This window comes from Mercenaria mercenaria, unplaced genomic scaffold (assembly GCF_021730395.1).
Source record: "Mercenaria mercenaria strain notata unplaced genomic scaffold, MADL_Memer_1 contig_3431, whole genome shotgun sequence".
NCBI lineage: Eukaryota > Metazoa > Mollusca > Bivalvia > Venerida > Veneridae > Mercenaria > Mercenaria mercenaria.
This window is the reverse complement of record NW_026461568.1, coordinates 1-18,211: the sequence shown is the minus strand read 5'-3', so window position 1 is coordinate 18,211 and position 18,211 is coordinate 1. Positions and strand designations below refer to the sequence as shown.

The following is an 18,211-nucleotide window of genomic DNA, read 5'->3' as shown; positions in this document are numbered from 1 at the left end:
CCTCCGGGGATAAAGTAAGATAATGTTATATATAAATATATGGAAAGTCCCATTATAACAACAAAAATATGATCAACTGAACAGTTTTAAACAGTTATATCCTTACATGCCAGATTCAAGTTTTAGAATGCTTATCTGTGGAAACTGCAGGTCGGGTAAAACAAATGTATTTATTCGCATGCTTAAGAAGCCACTAATCTATTATGGCAAAATTTATTCATATGCTAAAACTTTAGAGCAAGAAAAGTATCAGGATTTAATTGTTGGAAGTTTCAAATGATTCAATAACTGACCTGGATGATATTGAAAATGATGATACACAAAAAGTGGTTATTTTTGATGATTATGTTTGTGAAGCCAATCAAAACAATATTATCAAGTATTTCATTGGATGTCGACATAAGGGGTGTTCAGTTATTTATCTTACTCAATCTTATTACAAAACTCCAAAAAAATATACGACTTAATTGTTCTCATAAAATTTTATTTGAATGCCCCAGGAAAAATGAAAATGATATGCTAGCAAGAGGATGAAATACTAAAAAAGAAAAAGAAGCAAAAAAAAATTAAATTTGTTTACTTAGATAAGCCAAGAAAACTAATTGCTAGAAAAGTTTTTGCAAAGTTGTAAATTATTTCTGATATTAATTTACTTAATAACATTTAAATATATAAATGGGATTATTAAATTATGCTAAAACTTTAAGAACGCCAGACGACTTTGTTTTTAAGCTATTAATATTTGATATTAACTTTAGCGGATATGCTACTAAGCGACAATATAAAAGTCTTTAAAGAGAAATGAAATCACATCTTCTTGAAAACAAAGAACTGGAAAACAAAATGAACAGACCATTAGACATCGGTGGTAATGAAATAATTAATCTAGGAAATTCAGCACAATACCAGTGATGCAGTTGCAATACGAGTTATGTTCAGAAAAAATCAACGTTAAATAAAAGATTACAACCTCGAAAACAATAAAAGTATTAAACAGGCGCTTGAAGGAGAAGTAAAGAATATTGAAGAATTAACAGAAGACTTAAAAACAATGAAAAGTAATAGTTGAGTTACAAGGTAAATTTTGAAAAAAAAAGGCGTTGTCTGATGAACTTGAAAAGAAGTCTGATTTGACAGACATTGAAATAAAGGAAACAGTTCGTTCCAATGTAAACATTAATTACAAGCAAGTACAGGAATCAAAAGATAGTATGATTAAACACGAAGAACTAAAAGATACGATTGATGAAGCTGAGAAAAACTTACAGAATAAATATCAGTTAGAAATCAAAACAGAAATAAATAATTTTGAAACCGACATAACAAGAAAGAATCAAGATTTGTTAGACACATTTTCAAGTACATTTGCAGAACATAAATCTGAGCTTGAAAAGGCAGCTTTACAAAGAGGTGATGCCCATGGCACTGTATTGAATAACATCATTAAAGACTTAAATGATGAAATCAAAACATTTAAGAAACAACTTCAGGACTTGGTAAATACTGTCAACGCACACCGCAATGAAAACTACGAAAAAGATATCAGTGAATGTAATACTAAAATTCTGAAAATAGAAAAAAAATGCGGACTTTGCAATTAATAAGATAGCAAAGAATAGTGAAGCAATTATCAATAACGAAGAAGCGATAACCGAGAAAAGTGAAGCAATCAGGGAAGTTGGATATGTATTCTTAAAACAAAAAACATTAGCTAAAACTAAAGTTACTGTCGGTAATTTGACTGCTTCTGATATTGCCACAACAAAACGCTTTGATGATTTGGGTGGTGTTATTTTTTAACTTAATAGAAAATATAAAGTTCTAGAAGAAGAGTTGGAAACATTATAACGTGAGGATTTTCTTTTTGAAAACTACAACAGCAGACAGCATCATGTGCATGATATCGAAACTATTTATTATGATCTTGAAGATAAACAACTATCTTATAAAGTAACAAAACACAAACCTTTTTGCATTGTTTGGAATAAAAGCCAGTAAACTTTTAGATTACAAAAAAATTCATTTCAATAAATCTTAAGTTTATTGGCGTCAATGAGTTTGGGTATAATGCTGATTATAAAGGATTTAAAAGGCCCTAGAAAGCGGGGAGTATATAATTTAAATCAATTTTATCTTTAACCATTTAGCTTTTGAAACAAAATGAAATTTTATTAGGAGCAGCCTAAAAAGGGTAGATATATAAAAACAAGCTGATGTAACAATATTCCAGCAGATTTCACAAATAAAACAGCAAAATTCAAGAGCTGTCACTATTGGTGACAAATGCCCCCGAACCGTGCATAAGAATGCTACAGTTGTCTGCACAAAATATGCCAGAAAAGTTTAGGTATGAATCATTTTGTGACCATGACCTTAATCTAACCGGCCCGGGTCATAAGCGCGATACACCTTCTCAATATGGTTAACATTTGTGTCAAATTATTTTCAAATCCCTTGATAAATGGCAGAGGAAGGGACCAGACAAGAAAAATTTCTAAGTATGACTTTGACCTTGGAGCTAGGGATCTGGGTCTTGCATATGATATATTATCTCATTTTAGGGAACATTTATGCCAAATAATTTTAAAAGCCCTTCATCGATGTCAGAGTTATAGACCGGACAAGAAACAAGGTCTGGGTCTTGCCTATGACACGTCGTCTCATTTTGTTGAACATTTATGCAAGTTATTTCAAAACTCTTTTTATGCATGGCAGAGTTACAGCCAGGACAGGAATTTACACGGACACTAGCACGCATGGACGGACAGTGCGATTTTAATATGCCCATCTTCGGGGACATAAACATTAAAATTAAACACTAAAACGTTTTGTGTTGCAGTGCGGCGCCCATGGAGTCAATCTGATTTTACTTTAGAACGAGGAAGTTATGTAAAATTCTATCTTGACTATTAATATAATGGGAATGTTTAATAATATGAATGAAAAGCTAATAAAATAGAAAGACAAACAATAAGATAACCTCCTTGTATCTAACATCTTCAACAAAATATACTGCCGGTGGATTATTAAGATGGGTTACTGGTAGTACTGGTTTAATTTAAAATGGTAATCATTATAAATTATGTAACAATTAATTGAAAATGCGTCTGGATCATTCTTGTAGATGCATGAAGGTTAAGTAAAGGGAAGACTGGGTTGTAATTAAAAATATAAATCAGAAATTCTCAAAGGTTATAAGGCAGAACATAACAGATAAAATGAAACGATTTCCATTAGTTATGTAGATAAATTCAAAATACATGATGCGATATATATAAATGGCTTAAATGTAAGAAATATTCAGTTTACTATTTATAGGGCAATCATGTGACGAGCTTAAAGGTCCTCAGGACTCCTCCTCCCTGACCATAACCATGAGCTAATGTATTGATACAATAGATGAGAATATATCTTTTATCATTATAACACGACAAAGAAGTTGTATTAACAACATAACTGAAAAGGTCGTGCTTTTTTAAATGAATAACTTTAAAGGTATGGTTACTTCGCTTTTATCTAACGAAGTGTTTCTGTAATTTTCATGTACTATTTCATTTACTATTTACCACGGACTTTTTAATACCTTTACACTTTTTAACATTTTCTTCATTTTCTAATAAATATGAATACATTTTACTACATTATCCAAGAAATAAGTTTTGCTGAGATTTTATACTTCTCTTTAATGTAGTTGTAATGAAAATCATACATACGTTTTTCGATAAATCCAGAAAACACATTTCGACATAGCTAAGTCTGTTTGATAACAAACTTTCTTTAATTCTATTTATACCAAACAAGTTCTTATTAAACATTGTACTGGGAACAAATGAAGGTTTGGCTGCATACTTTAATAAAATAGAAAAAGTGGAAACGCCACAGGTCGCTCAACACGACAGAAACCTCTTCATCACGTGTTAATTTTATATCAGTCCTTTTCTCCGATTCTCCATAGTTTTACCGAATACCAAATTGTTCATAAGTTTTTAAAAAAAAGTCTTTTCCAAAAGAATTCCTTGGTTGAGATCTTTTTAGAGTATTAAAATCAGTATACATTTTTAACCAAGGAATTTCATCAAAAGTTAATATTCTATGTAGTCTTGTCACTTTTAAGCCTAATTCCTGACGAAGTTGAAGATTTGTGCAGTGCACAACATCATTTTGTTTTTTTATTAAAGTTGGAATCAATTTATGTACATTATTTTTTTCCTATTTCAGTCTTATTTTGATAGTTTGGCTGTACTTTGAAAGTCATTGATCTTGAACAATAATCTCTTGGGAGCTAAAGGATAATCATTGTGAAGATTGTGCAGTTGTATTAGATATTCAAGATCACATTCAATTAAAAAGTTTGTTCGATCTTTCTTTAACAAGTTATGATATTGTTTTTTGGTGACCCATTTAAAGTTTCCAGAGAGGGCAAAGGATCGGCACATTGCCAATCAGCAGAGATTATTTGCATCGAGGTACATAATGTAATTACTTTTTAATTGAGGGTTATGGTCTATCAGGTATTTATTGTTTGCTTTGTTGTAACGATTAGCTATATTACGTATTCCTCCTCTCAACCTTTTTTCAATAAAAGGTACATGTTAATATCGGTATTAAATCTAGACTTATCCCTGCTATTTTGAACGTTGCATCCTAAGCAACCCATAACTACTAAAGTAATGACAAGGATCGAATTTATGATATTCCAAGCATAGTTTCCTAAAATTAAAAAAAAGACATCAGCTAATAGTAATAATTTAAGCAGATATCCGCCACAGTGCAAGTTTGCAACCATTTTGCTCGCTCGAAGTAAGTGTGCAACCACTTCACGTCCTGTCCTAGGTATCTAGGCTGAGTAAAACTGCCCTCGTTACTGAACTTTTAACACTACGATACATATTTAAATTACGTCAAATGACGGCATGCACCCGATATGAAATTCGCTCTTGTCCTATTTCTAGTTTGAAGCAAATGAAAGGAATTAACTTATGTACCTATCCAGTGAAACCAGGCCAGGTACAAATACATTTTGCTTACGTTAATTATTGCTAATATGAGTGACAAAATCGGTTTTAAAGAAGTTCCTTTCGGTCGGGTAAAGTAGGCCATTGTGTCAAATCATCAAAACAATTATATTTCTCTTCTTTGCAATCACTAAAAATACATTTTTGGACTATTCATTAAATGAATTTAAACTTACGATACAAGTTTCACTCGGATGTTGTCCAATTACAAGCATGCTTGTTGATAAAATGCCTACAAGTCTGAGCCAAATCCACTGAAAAGGTTGAGGCAGATTGTTTTTTTTCTCAGCAGTATCCAGTACCAGAATGACTATGTCTAAGTCTGCGTCCTTAAAAACAATATTCGGTAGAAGTTTGAACTTCTCTGTGGCTTGGTATCGGTCATCACCAAAGTCAACAGTGATATTGTCCTTTTGCAAACAAGTGATGTCTGGGAGTGTTGAATCTCTACAAGCAGGGACTGAACATGAAATGGAAAAAGAATTTTTTGTTAACACTGGTGGATTTGATGCATTCATTTTTGTGTTACAATATATTGATAAAGGAGTCTTATTCCTTCGGATAAACTTTCTGATAAGTGGAAAATTGCTTTTTAGTCTCTGTACTCTCATAGTGTGTTTTATTAAAGGGAAATATGCAACATACGGCAACATTTTTTATAAGAAAGAACTGGGTGAAACATTAAAACTAACGAGAAAAGTATCAAAATCGGACAACAAACAAAAAAGTTATAGCCATTTTTAGTACCACCTATATTGTGAAATGGCAGCCATTTTGGGCAGTGTGATATCAACATTCTTTCCTTATATGGGCATTACTATATATGAAAAATCAATGAATAACAACAAGAGCTCGTCGAACACGAAATGCCCCCCTTGATGCATTCAGTAATTGCACAAGGAACAGAAATTATATGCTCACTGTAAACAAAAGTTCTACCATTCTGGTTTAATCCGACCTTGACCTTTAACCTATTAACCTAACAAGAGATTACAGAGAGTGTGTGTGTGTGTGTGTGTGTGTGTGTGTGTTCGGGTTTAACGTCTTTTTCAACAATTTTTCAGTTGTATAAACAACGGTGTCTACTTGTAGCAGTGAGCACAATGCCCAACTTTATAGTGCTGCTTCACTGGAATATCACGTCGTAGACACTTGGCATGATACCACACCCAGTCACATTATACTGACACCGGGCTGACCAGTCCTAGCACTATCCCCTTAATGCTGAGCGCCAAGCGAGGAAGCTGCTAGTACCATTTTTTACGTCTTTGGTATGACGCGGCCGGGGATCGAACCCACGACCTCCCGCACTCGAAGCGGACGCTCTACCACTAGGCTACCGAGGCGGTTAGATTACAGAGTGATCTTGGCGCCATCTACTGAGCCATTTTCGAATGTTCTAAATTTCAAGACTAGCTCAAGGTTAAAATCAAGGTCAAATTTCATTTCGGTACAAAACAATGTGTATGTGGTCCAAATTCGAAAGCTGTGGCTTGAGAAATGTGAAAGCAGGTCACTAGATCAATTTAGTTTAAACAATATTTATTTTTCATTATAAATTATACACAAAGTCAAACAGTTTTATATAGCAATAAATAATAACATGAACATAGCTTTCTAGTCTAAGGATATGTAAACAAGCCTGTAAAGGCTTATATTGATACAGCTCCTTGAAAGTTTGTCTTGCGATGTTTAGTGTACGACTACTTAAGCAAACATATTTTGGAGAGTAGAGAAGAAAAAAAGATATTTATATATAAAAAATAAAATAATAGACCATCAAAGAAGAGGGGACAAAAGAATTGTAGGATCAAATTAATACTTCAAAGATATTGAATGCTGAGTGCTACTCGTCTTCAGAAGACAACATACAAGTAAGTTATTGAGTTCGTGGATCAGACTACGATGTGAATCGCCCAGTAACGAGGATGTATTTCTGTACTGTTGAAAAGACAAGAGCATTTTGATCAGTAGAAAGATTTTCCGACCCATATATCAAGTTTTGGTACGTTACAGGACAGGGCAAAGTTGAAAAGAATCTTTGTCTTTGAGCAGAATATTTTTGACATGCGAGAAGAAAGTGATTTACAGTTTCGATTTCACCACAAGAGCAATAGGGTGATTCAGTAATTGATTTTCGAAAAAGGTCATGATTTAAAGAACTACATCCTAGCCGTAGTCTTGTGTGAAGTACTTGTTCATTTCTTGTACCATGATAATAGTAAGAGTGGGGTTTTTGGCAGTTTGTGTTGAGTTTGTTTTTGAAAGCAGACAGAGATGGGGCTAGTTTAGTTGATTCAGGAAGAGAATTCCAGTCACGTATAACAGAAGGTAAAAAGGAGTCTTTATACAACTGAGTACGTGTATTAATTTGAGGGGTATTATTGATGTTACGGAGATTATATCTTGATTGTGTTTGACCTGGAATGAGTTGAGATAAGTAATCTGGGGCGATATTGTGATTCATTTTGTAAAAGGTTGTCAGTTTATGTTTTTTTCTTCTGTCGGCTAATTTTTCCCATTTGAGTTCAATATAGAGTTTTTCTATATTACATAATTTTGTTGCACCCGTTACAATTCTCGCTGCCTCAATTTGTACGGATTCAATATTTCTTTTTTCTTCTATGGTACAATTGTCCCAGACAGAGTCACTGTATTCTAGGAGAGGTCGGATGAAGGATATGTATAACTGTTCAAGAGACTTTCTGTTTAGTATAAATTTCAATGATCTTAATATTCCTAATCTTTGCCATGCTTTAGATGTGGTTGCTGTGATATGTGACTGCCATTTCCCGTTGTTGTCAAAAGTAATGCCAAGGTGTTTATGATGTTTGACAGCTTTGATTGGAATGTAGTTCATTTTTAAGACTGGGTGATTTACTTTGTTCTTTTTTCTTTCAGTTTTGGAAGGATTGAAATCTACGAGCCATTTGTTCGCCCAGTTGTGAATCTTATCTAAGTCTGTATTTAGAGTATGAGCTGCAGTAAATGGATGGTCTACGATTACATAAAGACTTGTGTCATCTGCAAAGAGTCTGATGTTTGAGTTTACTTCATTGACTATGTCATTGATGTATATAAGAAATAAAAGGGGGCCTAAGATAGAACCTTGTGGCACTCCAGCGGGAACTGTTTGCCATTCAGAATAAGCGTTGTTAATGACAACACGTTGTTTTCTGTCAGAGAGATAAGACTTAAACCAAGTAAGAAGTGTACCTCGGATACCAATAGAAGATAGTTTCTGTATGAGCCCCTTATGCCAGACACGGTCAAAAGCCTTAGATATATCGCAAAACACGACCCTTATTTCTTTTCCTTCGTCTAAGGCTTTGCAGAAATCATTGTATATGTAGAGAAGTTGATTTGTGGTAGAATCACCTTTGATGAATCCAGATTGAAGTGGTGTCAAAAGCTTGTTTGACATAAGGAAGTTGTATAAATACTTATGGATACATCTTTCCATAATTTTTCCAACCTGTTGGGACATAGGAATTGGACAGAAGTCGATTAAAATATTCAGATAATGGAGAACACAACTCGTCCATTGCTTCCTTCAGCAGTCGAGGGCTAATCAAGTCTGGGCCGGAGGCTTTAGAAGGATCAGTGTTTGATATGGTATCTGCTACATCCTGAGGAAGTATATTAATGCTGGTAAGGACGGATTCTGCTGTGAAGTGTAAGTTTGGTAGTTCTTTGTTTGTATCGTTAATGGAGGACTGTTTACTGAAGAAGACATTCAGAAAGTTTGCTTTTTCTAGGTTAGTATTGGCTATAGTGTCACCATTTATCAATGTTGGAAATGTTTGATTAGATTTTTCAAGTTTGAGAACAGTTTTAGCTAATTTGAACCAATTTTTTGAAGTAAGTGCATTTGTATTTATTTTCTCAATTATAGAATTTTGGTATTGGGTTTTTGCCTTTTTAATTTCTTTTATTACTTCGTTTCTCATTCGGCGGAATTTTTCCCAATGATAGTCGGTATTTCGCGATTTTGCTGTATTGTGAATTCGGTTTCTTCGACGGATAAGTTTTCGAATATTAGAGTTAAACCAGGGAACATCGTTAGGACGAATCGTAACGGTCTTGTTTGGAATTGAAATTTTAGCTGCTTCGTTGATGGTGGTTGTTATTTTAGATGCTACTAAGTCAAGGTCTTCATTAGATAGAATTTCTTCCAAATTTATCGAGCCAAGAGTGTTTCGATAGGTGTCATAATCTCCTTGATCGTACTTCCATATGTGTCTTTTATAGCACTGCGTTATTGGTTTTCTCATTTTCAAGACAAGGACTATTGGGCAGTGATATCTAGTTAGATCAGGGATAAACGGATCAGTTACAAAACTGGTTAGAACACTGTTTTGGTTTTTAATGATAAAAATGTCAATAAGAGTACTGGAACTTTCTGTAAAATGGGTAGGTTCGTCAATAGTTTGAATAAAGTTGTATGAACTAATCAGGTTGTTCATTTTATTTGAGTTGGGGCCTTTCATATTATAATTGAAATCGCCTGCAATTATGATGTTTTGAATATTTGTATTGTATGCTCTATCGATGCTCTCTTCTATTAAAGACCAATAGTGATTATTTGCATCGGGAGGACGGTAGAACCGATCACTAGATCAATTTCAAGGTCAAAGTTCCTTTCGGTAGACAGAACTATGCATGTGGTTCAAATTTGAAGGCTGTAGCTTGAGAAATGTGAAAGTAGGTAATAGGTAGAAATCAATGTCAAATTTCAATTCAGAACACAAAAATATGCATGCGGTCCAAATTTGAAGCCTGTAGCTTCAGAAATGTGAAAGTAGGTCACTCGGTCAATCTCAAGATCAATTTTTATTTCGGTACACAAAACTATGCATGTGGTTCAAATTTGAAGGCTGTAGCTTGAGAAATGTGAAAGTAGGTCACTAGGTCAAAATCAAGGTCAAATTTTATTTTGGAACACAAAACTATGCAAGTAGTCCAAATTTGAAGCCTGTACGTTCAGAAATGTGTAAGTAGGTCACTAGGTCAATCTCAAGATCAAAGTTCATTTCAGTACACAAAACTATGCTTGTGGTTCAAATTTGAAAGTTATAGCTTGAGAAATGTGAAAGTAGGTCACTAGGTCAAATCAAGGTCAAATTTTATTTTGGAACAAAAAACTATGCATGTGGTCCAAATTTGAAGCCTGTACCTTCAAAAATGTGAAAGTAGGTCACTAGGTCAATAACAAGGTCAAAGTTTTTTTCGGTTCACAAACCTGTGCATGTGGTCCAAATTTGAAGGCTGTAGCTACAGAAATGTGAAAGTAGGTCACTAGGTCAAGATCAAGGTCAACTCATGTCAAGGTTCATCTTGCCACTCAAAACTATACATGTAGTCCAAATTTGAATGATGTAAGTTATGGACATGAAGATTCTAATTTTTTCCCTATATAAGTCTATATGAACCATATGACCCCCGGGGCGGGGCCATATTTGACCCTAGAGAAATAATTTGAACAAACTTGGTAGAGAACCACTAAATGATGCTACATTACAAAATATCAAAGCCATAGTCTTTGTGGTTTGGACAAGAAGATTTTCAAAGTTTTTCCCTAAATAAGTCTATGTAAACCATGTGACCCCTAGGGCGCAGCCATATTTGACCCTAGGGGAATAATTTGAACAATCTTAGTAGAGGACCACTAGATGATGTCATATACAAAATATCAAAGCCCTAGGCCCTGTGGTTTTGGACAAGAGGTTTTTCATTTTTTTTCCTATATAGGTCTTTATAAACCATGTGACCCCCAGGGTGGGGCCATATTTGACCCCAGGGAAATAATCTGAACAATCTTGGTATCTTGGTAGAGGATCGCTAGATTTTGCTTCATACCAAATATCAAAGCCCTATGGTTTTGGACAAGAAGATCAGAAACCGTTTAACTGTTCCTGGCCAATGCGACCTTGACCTTTGACCTAATGACCTCAACATTAATAGGGTCATCTGCTGGTCATGGCCAACCTAACTATCAATTTTCCTGACACTAGACCCAAGCATTCTTGAGTTATTGCCTGGAAACCATTTTAATGTTCCTGGTCACTGTGACCTTGACCTTTGACATACTGACCTCAAAATCAATAGGGGTCATTTGCTGGGCATGACCAACCTCCAAATCAACTTTCGTGACACTAGGCCTAAGCGTTCTTGAGTTATCATCCGGAAACCGTTTTACTGTTCAGGGTCACTGCGACCTTGACCTTTAGCATACTGACCTCGAAGACAATAGGGGTCATCTGCTGGTCATTACCAACCTTCCTATCAAATTTCATGATCCTAGGCCCAAGTGTTCTTGAGTTATCATCCGGAAACCGTTTTACTATTCAGGATCACTGTGACCTTGACCTTTGAAATACAGACCTCAAAAACAATAGGAATCATCTGCTGGTGATGATCAACCTTCCTATCAATTTTCATGATCCTAGGCCTAAGCGTTCTTGAGTTATCATCCGGAAACGGATTGGTCTACATTCCGACCGACCGACCGACATCTGCAAAACAATATACCCCTCCTTCTTCGAAGGGGGGCATAACTATGAGAATCATATTTTGTGGGCCATAATATAATATGAACCCTAGTGTGTGAGTAAAAGTGTATACTTTTACTTTAAGGTCCATGTTTAATTGTATTTTATATAATCTTGTCATAAATACCATATTTGGTAATACCTATATAAGGAAAGAACGATGACGTCACTGTGCCCAAAATGGCTGTCATTTCATTAAATTGACAAAACTTAAATTGCCATGTCTTTTTGTTTGTAGTCTGATTTTCATAATGTTTTCGCCAGTTTATATTTTTCATTAAACTCTTTCTAAATTTATATATACATTGTCAAATGTTGCATATTCCCCTTTAATTTGGCTTACATTAAATTACAAAGAGGTGGGGTGTTGCGGGCATTTATAGAACGCAGGTATGCACAAAATACGTAATCAATTTTTATTTCAAACATGGGCATATATTCAGCCAAACTCTTAAACAGTATTCTGTTTTTGTCCACATATTATGGATGTAGGAACGAAATTTTTCTAACGTTAAGAATTTTTTCATACTCTGTGAGCTTGAAGAACATTGGTTTCCAATACAAACAAGAGAAGAAAAAACACAAGTCACCGTTCTTCACGGTCTGCTTTACAATTAGCTGTAATTATTTTTTTTAATGTATTGAATATATATTGAGTTTGACTACATGTAAAATTGCAAAATTTTGTCATTTTAGCCAGAGAAAAATATCGAATATAGGCATAATACAGGTAGTGAAATGCATATCCTTTTATTTGCATATGTCACATATATATTTAGAACATGATTATGACAAATTTATTGACTTTGTTGTTACCACTTAGCCATCTTTTTATTTTGATGAAAATTTGCATGTAAAATTTTGAGTAAAATGGCCGCCACTGTGGCGATGCCTTAAAGAAATTGAGTTTCAATGCACGTGTATTTCATTATTAACAGTTAGTCCCCGAGATGATCAAAGCGAGAATGCGGGAAAGCGTGCAAGTTTTAGTGGTGATAAACTGTATATTGAGGGTCGAATGTACTCAGTAGATTCACTACCGGCGACACCGCGTCTGCTTAGGGAATTGAAAAGAAACAGTTATCATTTTTAGTGTGGAATGTCCAGGGTATTTCTTCTAAATTGTCTGATGATGATTTTTTTAAAATGTCGTTTCCGAGTATGATATTCTATTGCTAACTGAAACTTGGAACGCTAAAACATCTAACCTTAAACATATAAATGGTTTTGGTAATAGATTACTGACACTCTGTAGAGACTTACCCTAAGCCCTCTTTACACAAGGGAAACAATATTTTTATAGAGTGAAACTGTTGAGTGAACACCGTTTGTCAATCATACTTTGACGCGTATATATTGGTAGCAGAGATTTTCTGTGGGCTTTAACATTTTTTTAAAAAATCGTCTGTTTGTTGACACATTTCACCTAAAATATGTTACACTTTCCCATAGGGCTTTAAATGATTTGATCTTTACATATTTTTCTTTTCGAAGTGTTGATCTCTGCCGTAATTGCTTCTAATTATGCATGAATTTTTCGAGCCTAGAGGTAAAGAGTGCATGCTTTGCATGAGATACTATGTACATGGCCACTTAAGCCTACAATACAGTTTTATGGGATTTGTCTCCATTTTTTTCCAGATATTTTACCCAGGATCATTTTTTTTCAGCTCAAATAACTCCTTTCAGAAAATGATATCTGAAATAATTTTTTTCAGACTGCTTAGTTTGATGCAGTTAGCTACACATATATCTAAAATAGATAGTGTCTACTTGAAGTTTGTATTTTTAGTTACAATGCCTACACTCTGTTAAGAGTATAATGTTCATATCGCGAATGGTCGCCATGTACATACCACGCTATACACAGAAATAAGCCTGTTGCTAGCACTGTAGATTATATCATTACAAATTCTAGTAATTCTTATTCTTTATCTGAAATGTATAGGAGAGATTGCCGTGACGTCACGCATTAACATCTGTTTATCTGGTGGTGGGCAAAATCAATGTTTTAAACTGTTTGTGTATGGGATCGAAATTTTTTAATTTTAATAACTTTTTCGCTCATTTATGGATTTTCAAAATTTAAAAAGTTTTGAAAAACTTACAATTTTCATATTTTCGTATTCAAATATACTTTTAAAACAGGAGGCCCAAATGTGCCTAAGTTGCTCACCTGAGGCAGACCTTGACCTAATTAGATCTTGCTTGTGACAAAGTATTTAATTTAAAATTAAAAAAAAAACAATAAGCATTATTACAGTTTAGCTAATTTGTTTCTATTTTAGCTCAAGCGGCCCCTTAAAGGGACCAAGTGTCCCCATTTGAACAAACTTGTGAAAATACCATATAATGATGCTCCGGACTAAGTTTAATGAAGATCCATCAAGCAGTTCATGATAAGAAGTCGTTTAAAAGTGTTTCTATTTTTAGCTGTAGCGGTCCCTAAAATGGGCCAAGTGCCCCCATTTGACAAAAATTGGGAGAGGACCATATAATGATACTACAGACCAAGTTTGATGAAAATCCATCAAGCGGTTCTTGAGAAGAAGTCGTTTAAAGGTCTTTCTATTTTTAGCTCTAGCGGCCACTAAAAGGGGCCAAGCGCCCCCATTTGAATACACTTGATAGAAGACCTCGCCAAGATGCTACAGACCAAATTTTGTGTTATTCTGACCAGTAGTTTCAGAGGAGAAGATGTTTAAGTAAAAATGTGGACGACGGACGAAGGAGACGGACCATCCACCTCATACTAATAGCTCACCCTGAACCTACGGTTCAGGTGAGCTAATGACTAACCGTTTTAAATGACATTTAATTTTAATAGCGGTGTAGTGATGTTCAAAACTTTAAGAAAACACTGTAAGTTAAGCTTTCATAACTAATCCATTTTATGTTGAAATAATAATTAAAATGAATTAACAAATTGCTTGTTTTATAAGCTTTCCATTGATCAAAACATATTTATGTAATTTGTGAGAAAGTTTAGGCCGTCAGAAAAACATTACTTTTTTTACAGAAAAACATGGACGTTCGGCGTCTGCCCACCCGATCAATGTCTTATCAGTTCTAAAAATAGAAAATAATACGGATTTGTATACAAACACGATCTCTCATGATATAATAATAACGGAGTTTTCGGATCACTGTCCATTATATTTTTACGACGAATATAAAAATATTTTGTTATATTTCATGTTTTTTATTCGTTTTTAACATATGAATACGTCCATTTGGTCAGACTATATATCCAACATTGATCATATTATAAAGCCGGGAATATCTCAGATTTTATAAAACGCTTAGATTAACACGAGTATTCTGCTAGCCAGATACGACGCGGTCTAAGGGAAATAACTATGTCAAGCATAAAAGTGTTGCTTTGGAAGGACTATATATTGCACAGAATGTATTGAAAAGTCCCACATGACATGCGAAGTGAAAGACCTTTACGGACAAAAACTTTAACTTAAATCTTCACTTACATAGTATTCCTTCTACAATATGCCACGCAGTTATGATGTAGTTACATCCAACTCTAACGACAGTGCCCCTACCATGTTGGCCTATGTAAAGAATTCCAACGGACTTCATACATTCACATAGTGCAACTACACACGGTCTTGTTAATGTCCCATCTGTATCCTTTTTAAAAATATTATTCCCTGTAAAAACACGGAAAGACATAAAGAATTAAAAAGTAAATGACTTTACCAACTTTTTAGTGGTTATTTCTAAAACAGAGAAAAATATCACTACTTCGTAAAGTATCTCTCGTAAAGTTTGAATAGATCTTATTTTATACGGTATGAAATAAATATTATATACCCTGGAGACAAACACTGTGATAGAGTTTTAGGAATATCGAGTAGTATATGCGGCCTCTAGAGTGTTAATCAAGTTTCTATTATTTGACCTAGTGATCTAGTTTTGAACTCAGGTACCCACTTTTGAACATAGCCTAGATTTCATAGAGACAAACATCCAGACAAAGATTTATGATGATCAAGTACAAAATGTTGCCTATAGTAAGGTTTTCTCTACGATTTAACCACTATTGATCTTAGTCATTGATCTAAGGTAACCTTGACTAGAACATGACCTAGATGTTATAGAGTTTGGATATTCTGACACAATATATAATAATCAAATCGTAAATATGGCATCTAAAGTGTCAATAAGGATTTTCTACTACTTGATGACGTCAAATATCCAAGTTTCAATCTTGACCATAAATATTCAGGTTCTCAGTGGCACTTTTTTCAAGTAGTTCTTGGCCAATTTCATCATTAAATTTGTTACTTTCTGATATGTTCTCGTTTAACAGAACGGTTGAATGCAACGTCCAATGTTTGCCAAATGAAAAATATTATTACGCGTCCTTGACATTTTTCCCTCATAAATTCGGTTCTACGTGAATAAATTCTATACATAAATATAAAGCATTTACCTGGACTACTTTCATGGTGTCCTTGTTCATTAAGATCTTTCACTGTTCGGAGATGCTTTGTTTCATTTGTTTCTGTGGTCTTCTTATTTTTCATCCTTATTTTCGTTCTTTCCTTTTGCAGGCTGCTATAATCCCTGGAATACAAATAGATTATTCGAAATCCATGATCACATTTATATCAATAACAAATAATTAAATAAACATTTCTAATAGGGATCTACGTAATTGTCTTTTTAATAATTAAAATATCTTACTCTGAAAACGAAAAATGTCATAAAATGTTGCTTAAGGAGGTAGTATACCTTATCATATTTATGTTATGTGCGCATGCCCAAAGAAAAGCTAACGTGAGGATTTTCGAAAACGTTTACAAGGAATTAAATGTGTTTGTATATACATTCTCCTGAAACATATTCATTTAGCCGTCTCCCACCGGATGCTTAATGGTTTATTCTTATATAACTAGCAATGCTTATATCGTCACAACAATACTATTCTTGACGTCACGTCGACGTGTTATTGAGCAATATGAATGCATCGAGAAATAGTGCTTTCAAATTCTATCAAATATTTTACTTAAAAACATGTTTACAACGAAATATCACATAGAGAAATGTCTTGATTAAGCCACACGCACACGCACACACACGCACGCACACACAAACACACACGCGCACACACACATGTATATATATAACTAGCTTACATAGATAAACAGACAAGTAAGATGTAACAACACTGTAGCGCACCACCCAAGGCACACAGGCGCATACACGAAAACACATAAGCAGGAGAACAAAAATCGGGCACCGACTAAGGATTTCGGCAGCCAAAATTTAGGTGGGCACGACAACTTACCCATTGTAAAAGGGGAGGGGATGCCAAAGCAAGGGAGAGCAAATACAAGGGGAAAGGATGGGAGGGGGCGATAGGGACAGCGAGGAAAAAGAGGAAAGAAAGGCTAACAACAAACAAGACAACATAGGCAACACAAAATACAAGACGGCAGAAAACAAGTTAAATTAAATTACACGAAATACAATAAAATGCAACGGTTCAATTAATTTGAATCTACCCTGGTGACAAGGTATAATTGATCCTTCAATGTGACAGACCATCTTTAATATATCGTTCAACAAAAACAACAGAGCCATCACTAAATGCAATGCATGCCCCAAAATGCCGCATTGATACAGGGAAAGTAAAATGTTGCTATCATGAACTTTGACATTCAAATGTGGCCTTAGACCCAGTGACATTGGTTGCGCACTCTGTAAGTCTTTGATAAGGTTAACAATTGGTGCTAATTTTATGACAATACTTCCAGTGGTAAAGATGATATAAAGTGAACACGAATTTCAGCTATTTAATATTTGACCTCTAACTATGATCTTGACCTTGAACTTATAGACCTGTGTCATATGCTCCACACTTCATCTGAATGAGGTTGTTGAAAATATTTCAAACGGTATAGACGATACGGAGTGGACACGAAGTAAAGCTATTTGACACTTAACCCCCAAGTTTGACCTTGGCCTTTGATTAAGTGACCTGGGTTGAGTGCAACGAGCAGAAAAGGTCTGAATTATATATAATAATAATATATGCTCCGGGGATTAAGGGGATGCTTTTAGGGCTTCCCTGAATCAGCTAGTGTATATGCAGTATGATATATTATGTATACTATGACTGAAGGAGAGTTTCAAAGTTTCTAGCCAGGATGGGGAAGAGTGTTGTAGGGGAAGCTCATCTTTCAGATGGGATATGGGACCTAACAAATTTCTATATCTTAAAGTGGTAAATCCTTCATTCTGGTGAGTTGATACAGAAAGAAATCTAAGTGTCATAAGTATTTTATGCCGTTTTAACTAAAAAAAATTATATTTTCAAGTAAACATTTTTCATTAGTTAAGAATACCATTTTTTGCATTTACCTTTTTTTGTGTGTGTATTTCAGAGAATTTTTCAATGGGTAAGTCATTTCATTTTTAAAAATGTTGTATAATTTCTGTTTCTGAATGGGTAGAAGGTGGTAGGTTGGTCTCCTCCGGAAAAGTTTTTAAATTGTAAAATCCTGAAACTAAGGGGGTTTTAATACTGAAAATATGTTTGTCAGTCAGGCGCGTAGTGTGGCGTAATCAACGGGGGTATGGCAGCGTCACCGTTGATGTTGATTATTTTGTTATAATTATTGA

At 34.5% G+C, this 18,211-nt stretch overlaps 1 protein-coding gene across 1 annotated transcript in view; it reads right to left on the bottom strand.

The window, feature by feature from the left end:
- LOC128553051 (uncharacterized) overlaps window positions 1-16,142 on the bottom strand; it is a 31,425-nt gene extending 15,283 nt beyond the window's left edge. Inside the window, exons 1-3 of the mRNA XM_053534163.1 lie at window positions 16,017-16,142; window positions 15,052-15,231; window positions 5,192-5,475 (exon numbers count right to left, since the gene is read on the bottom strand). Coding sequence (XP_053390138.1) covers window positions 5,192-5,475; window positions 15,052-15,231; window positions 16,017-16,110 — 558 coding nt within the window. The 5' untranslated portion in view covers window positions 16,111-16,142. The remainder of the gene's footprint in view (window positions 1-5,191; window positions 5,476-15,051; window positions 15,232-16,016) is intronic.
- Window positions 16,143-18,211: the final 2,069 nt, after the last annotated feature.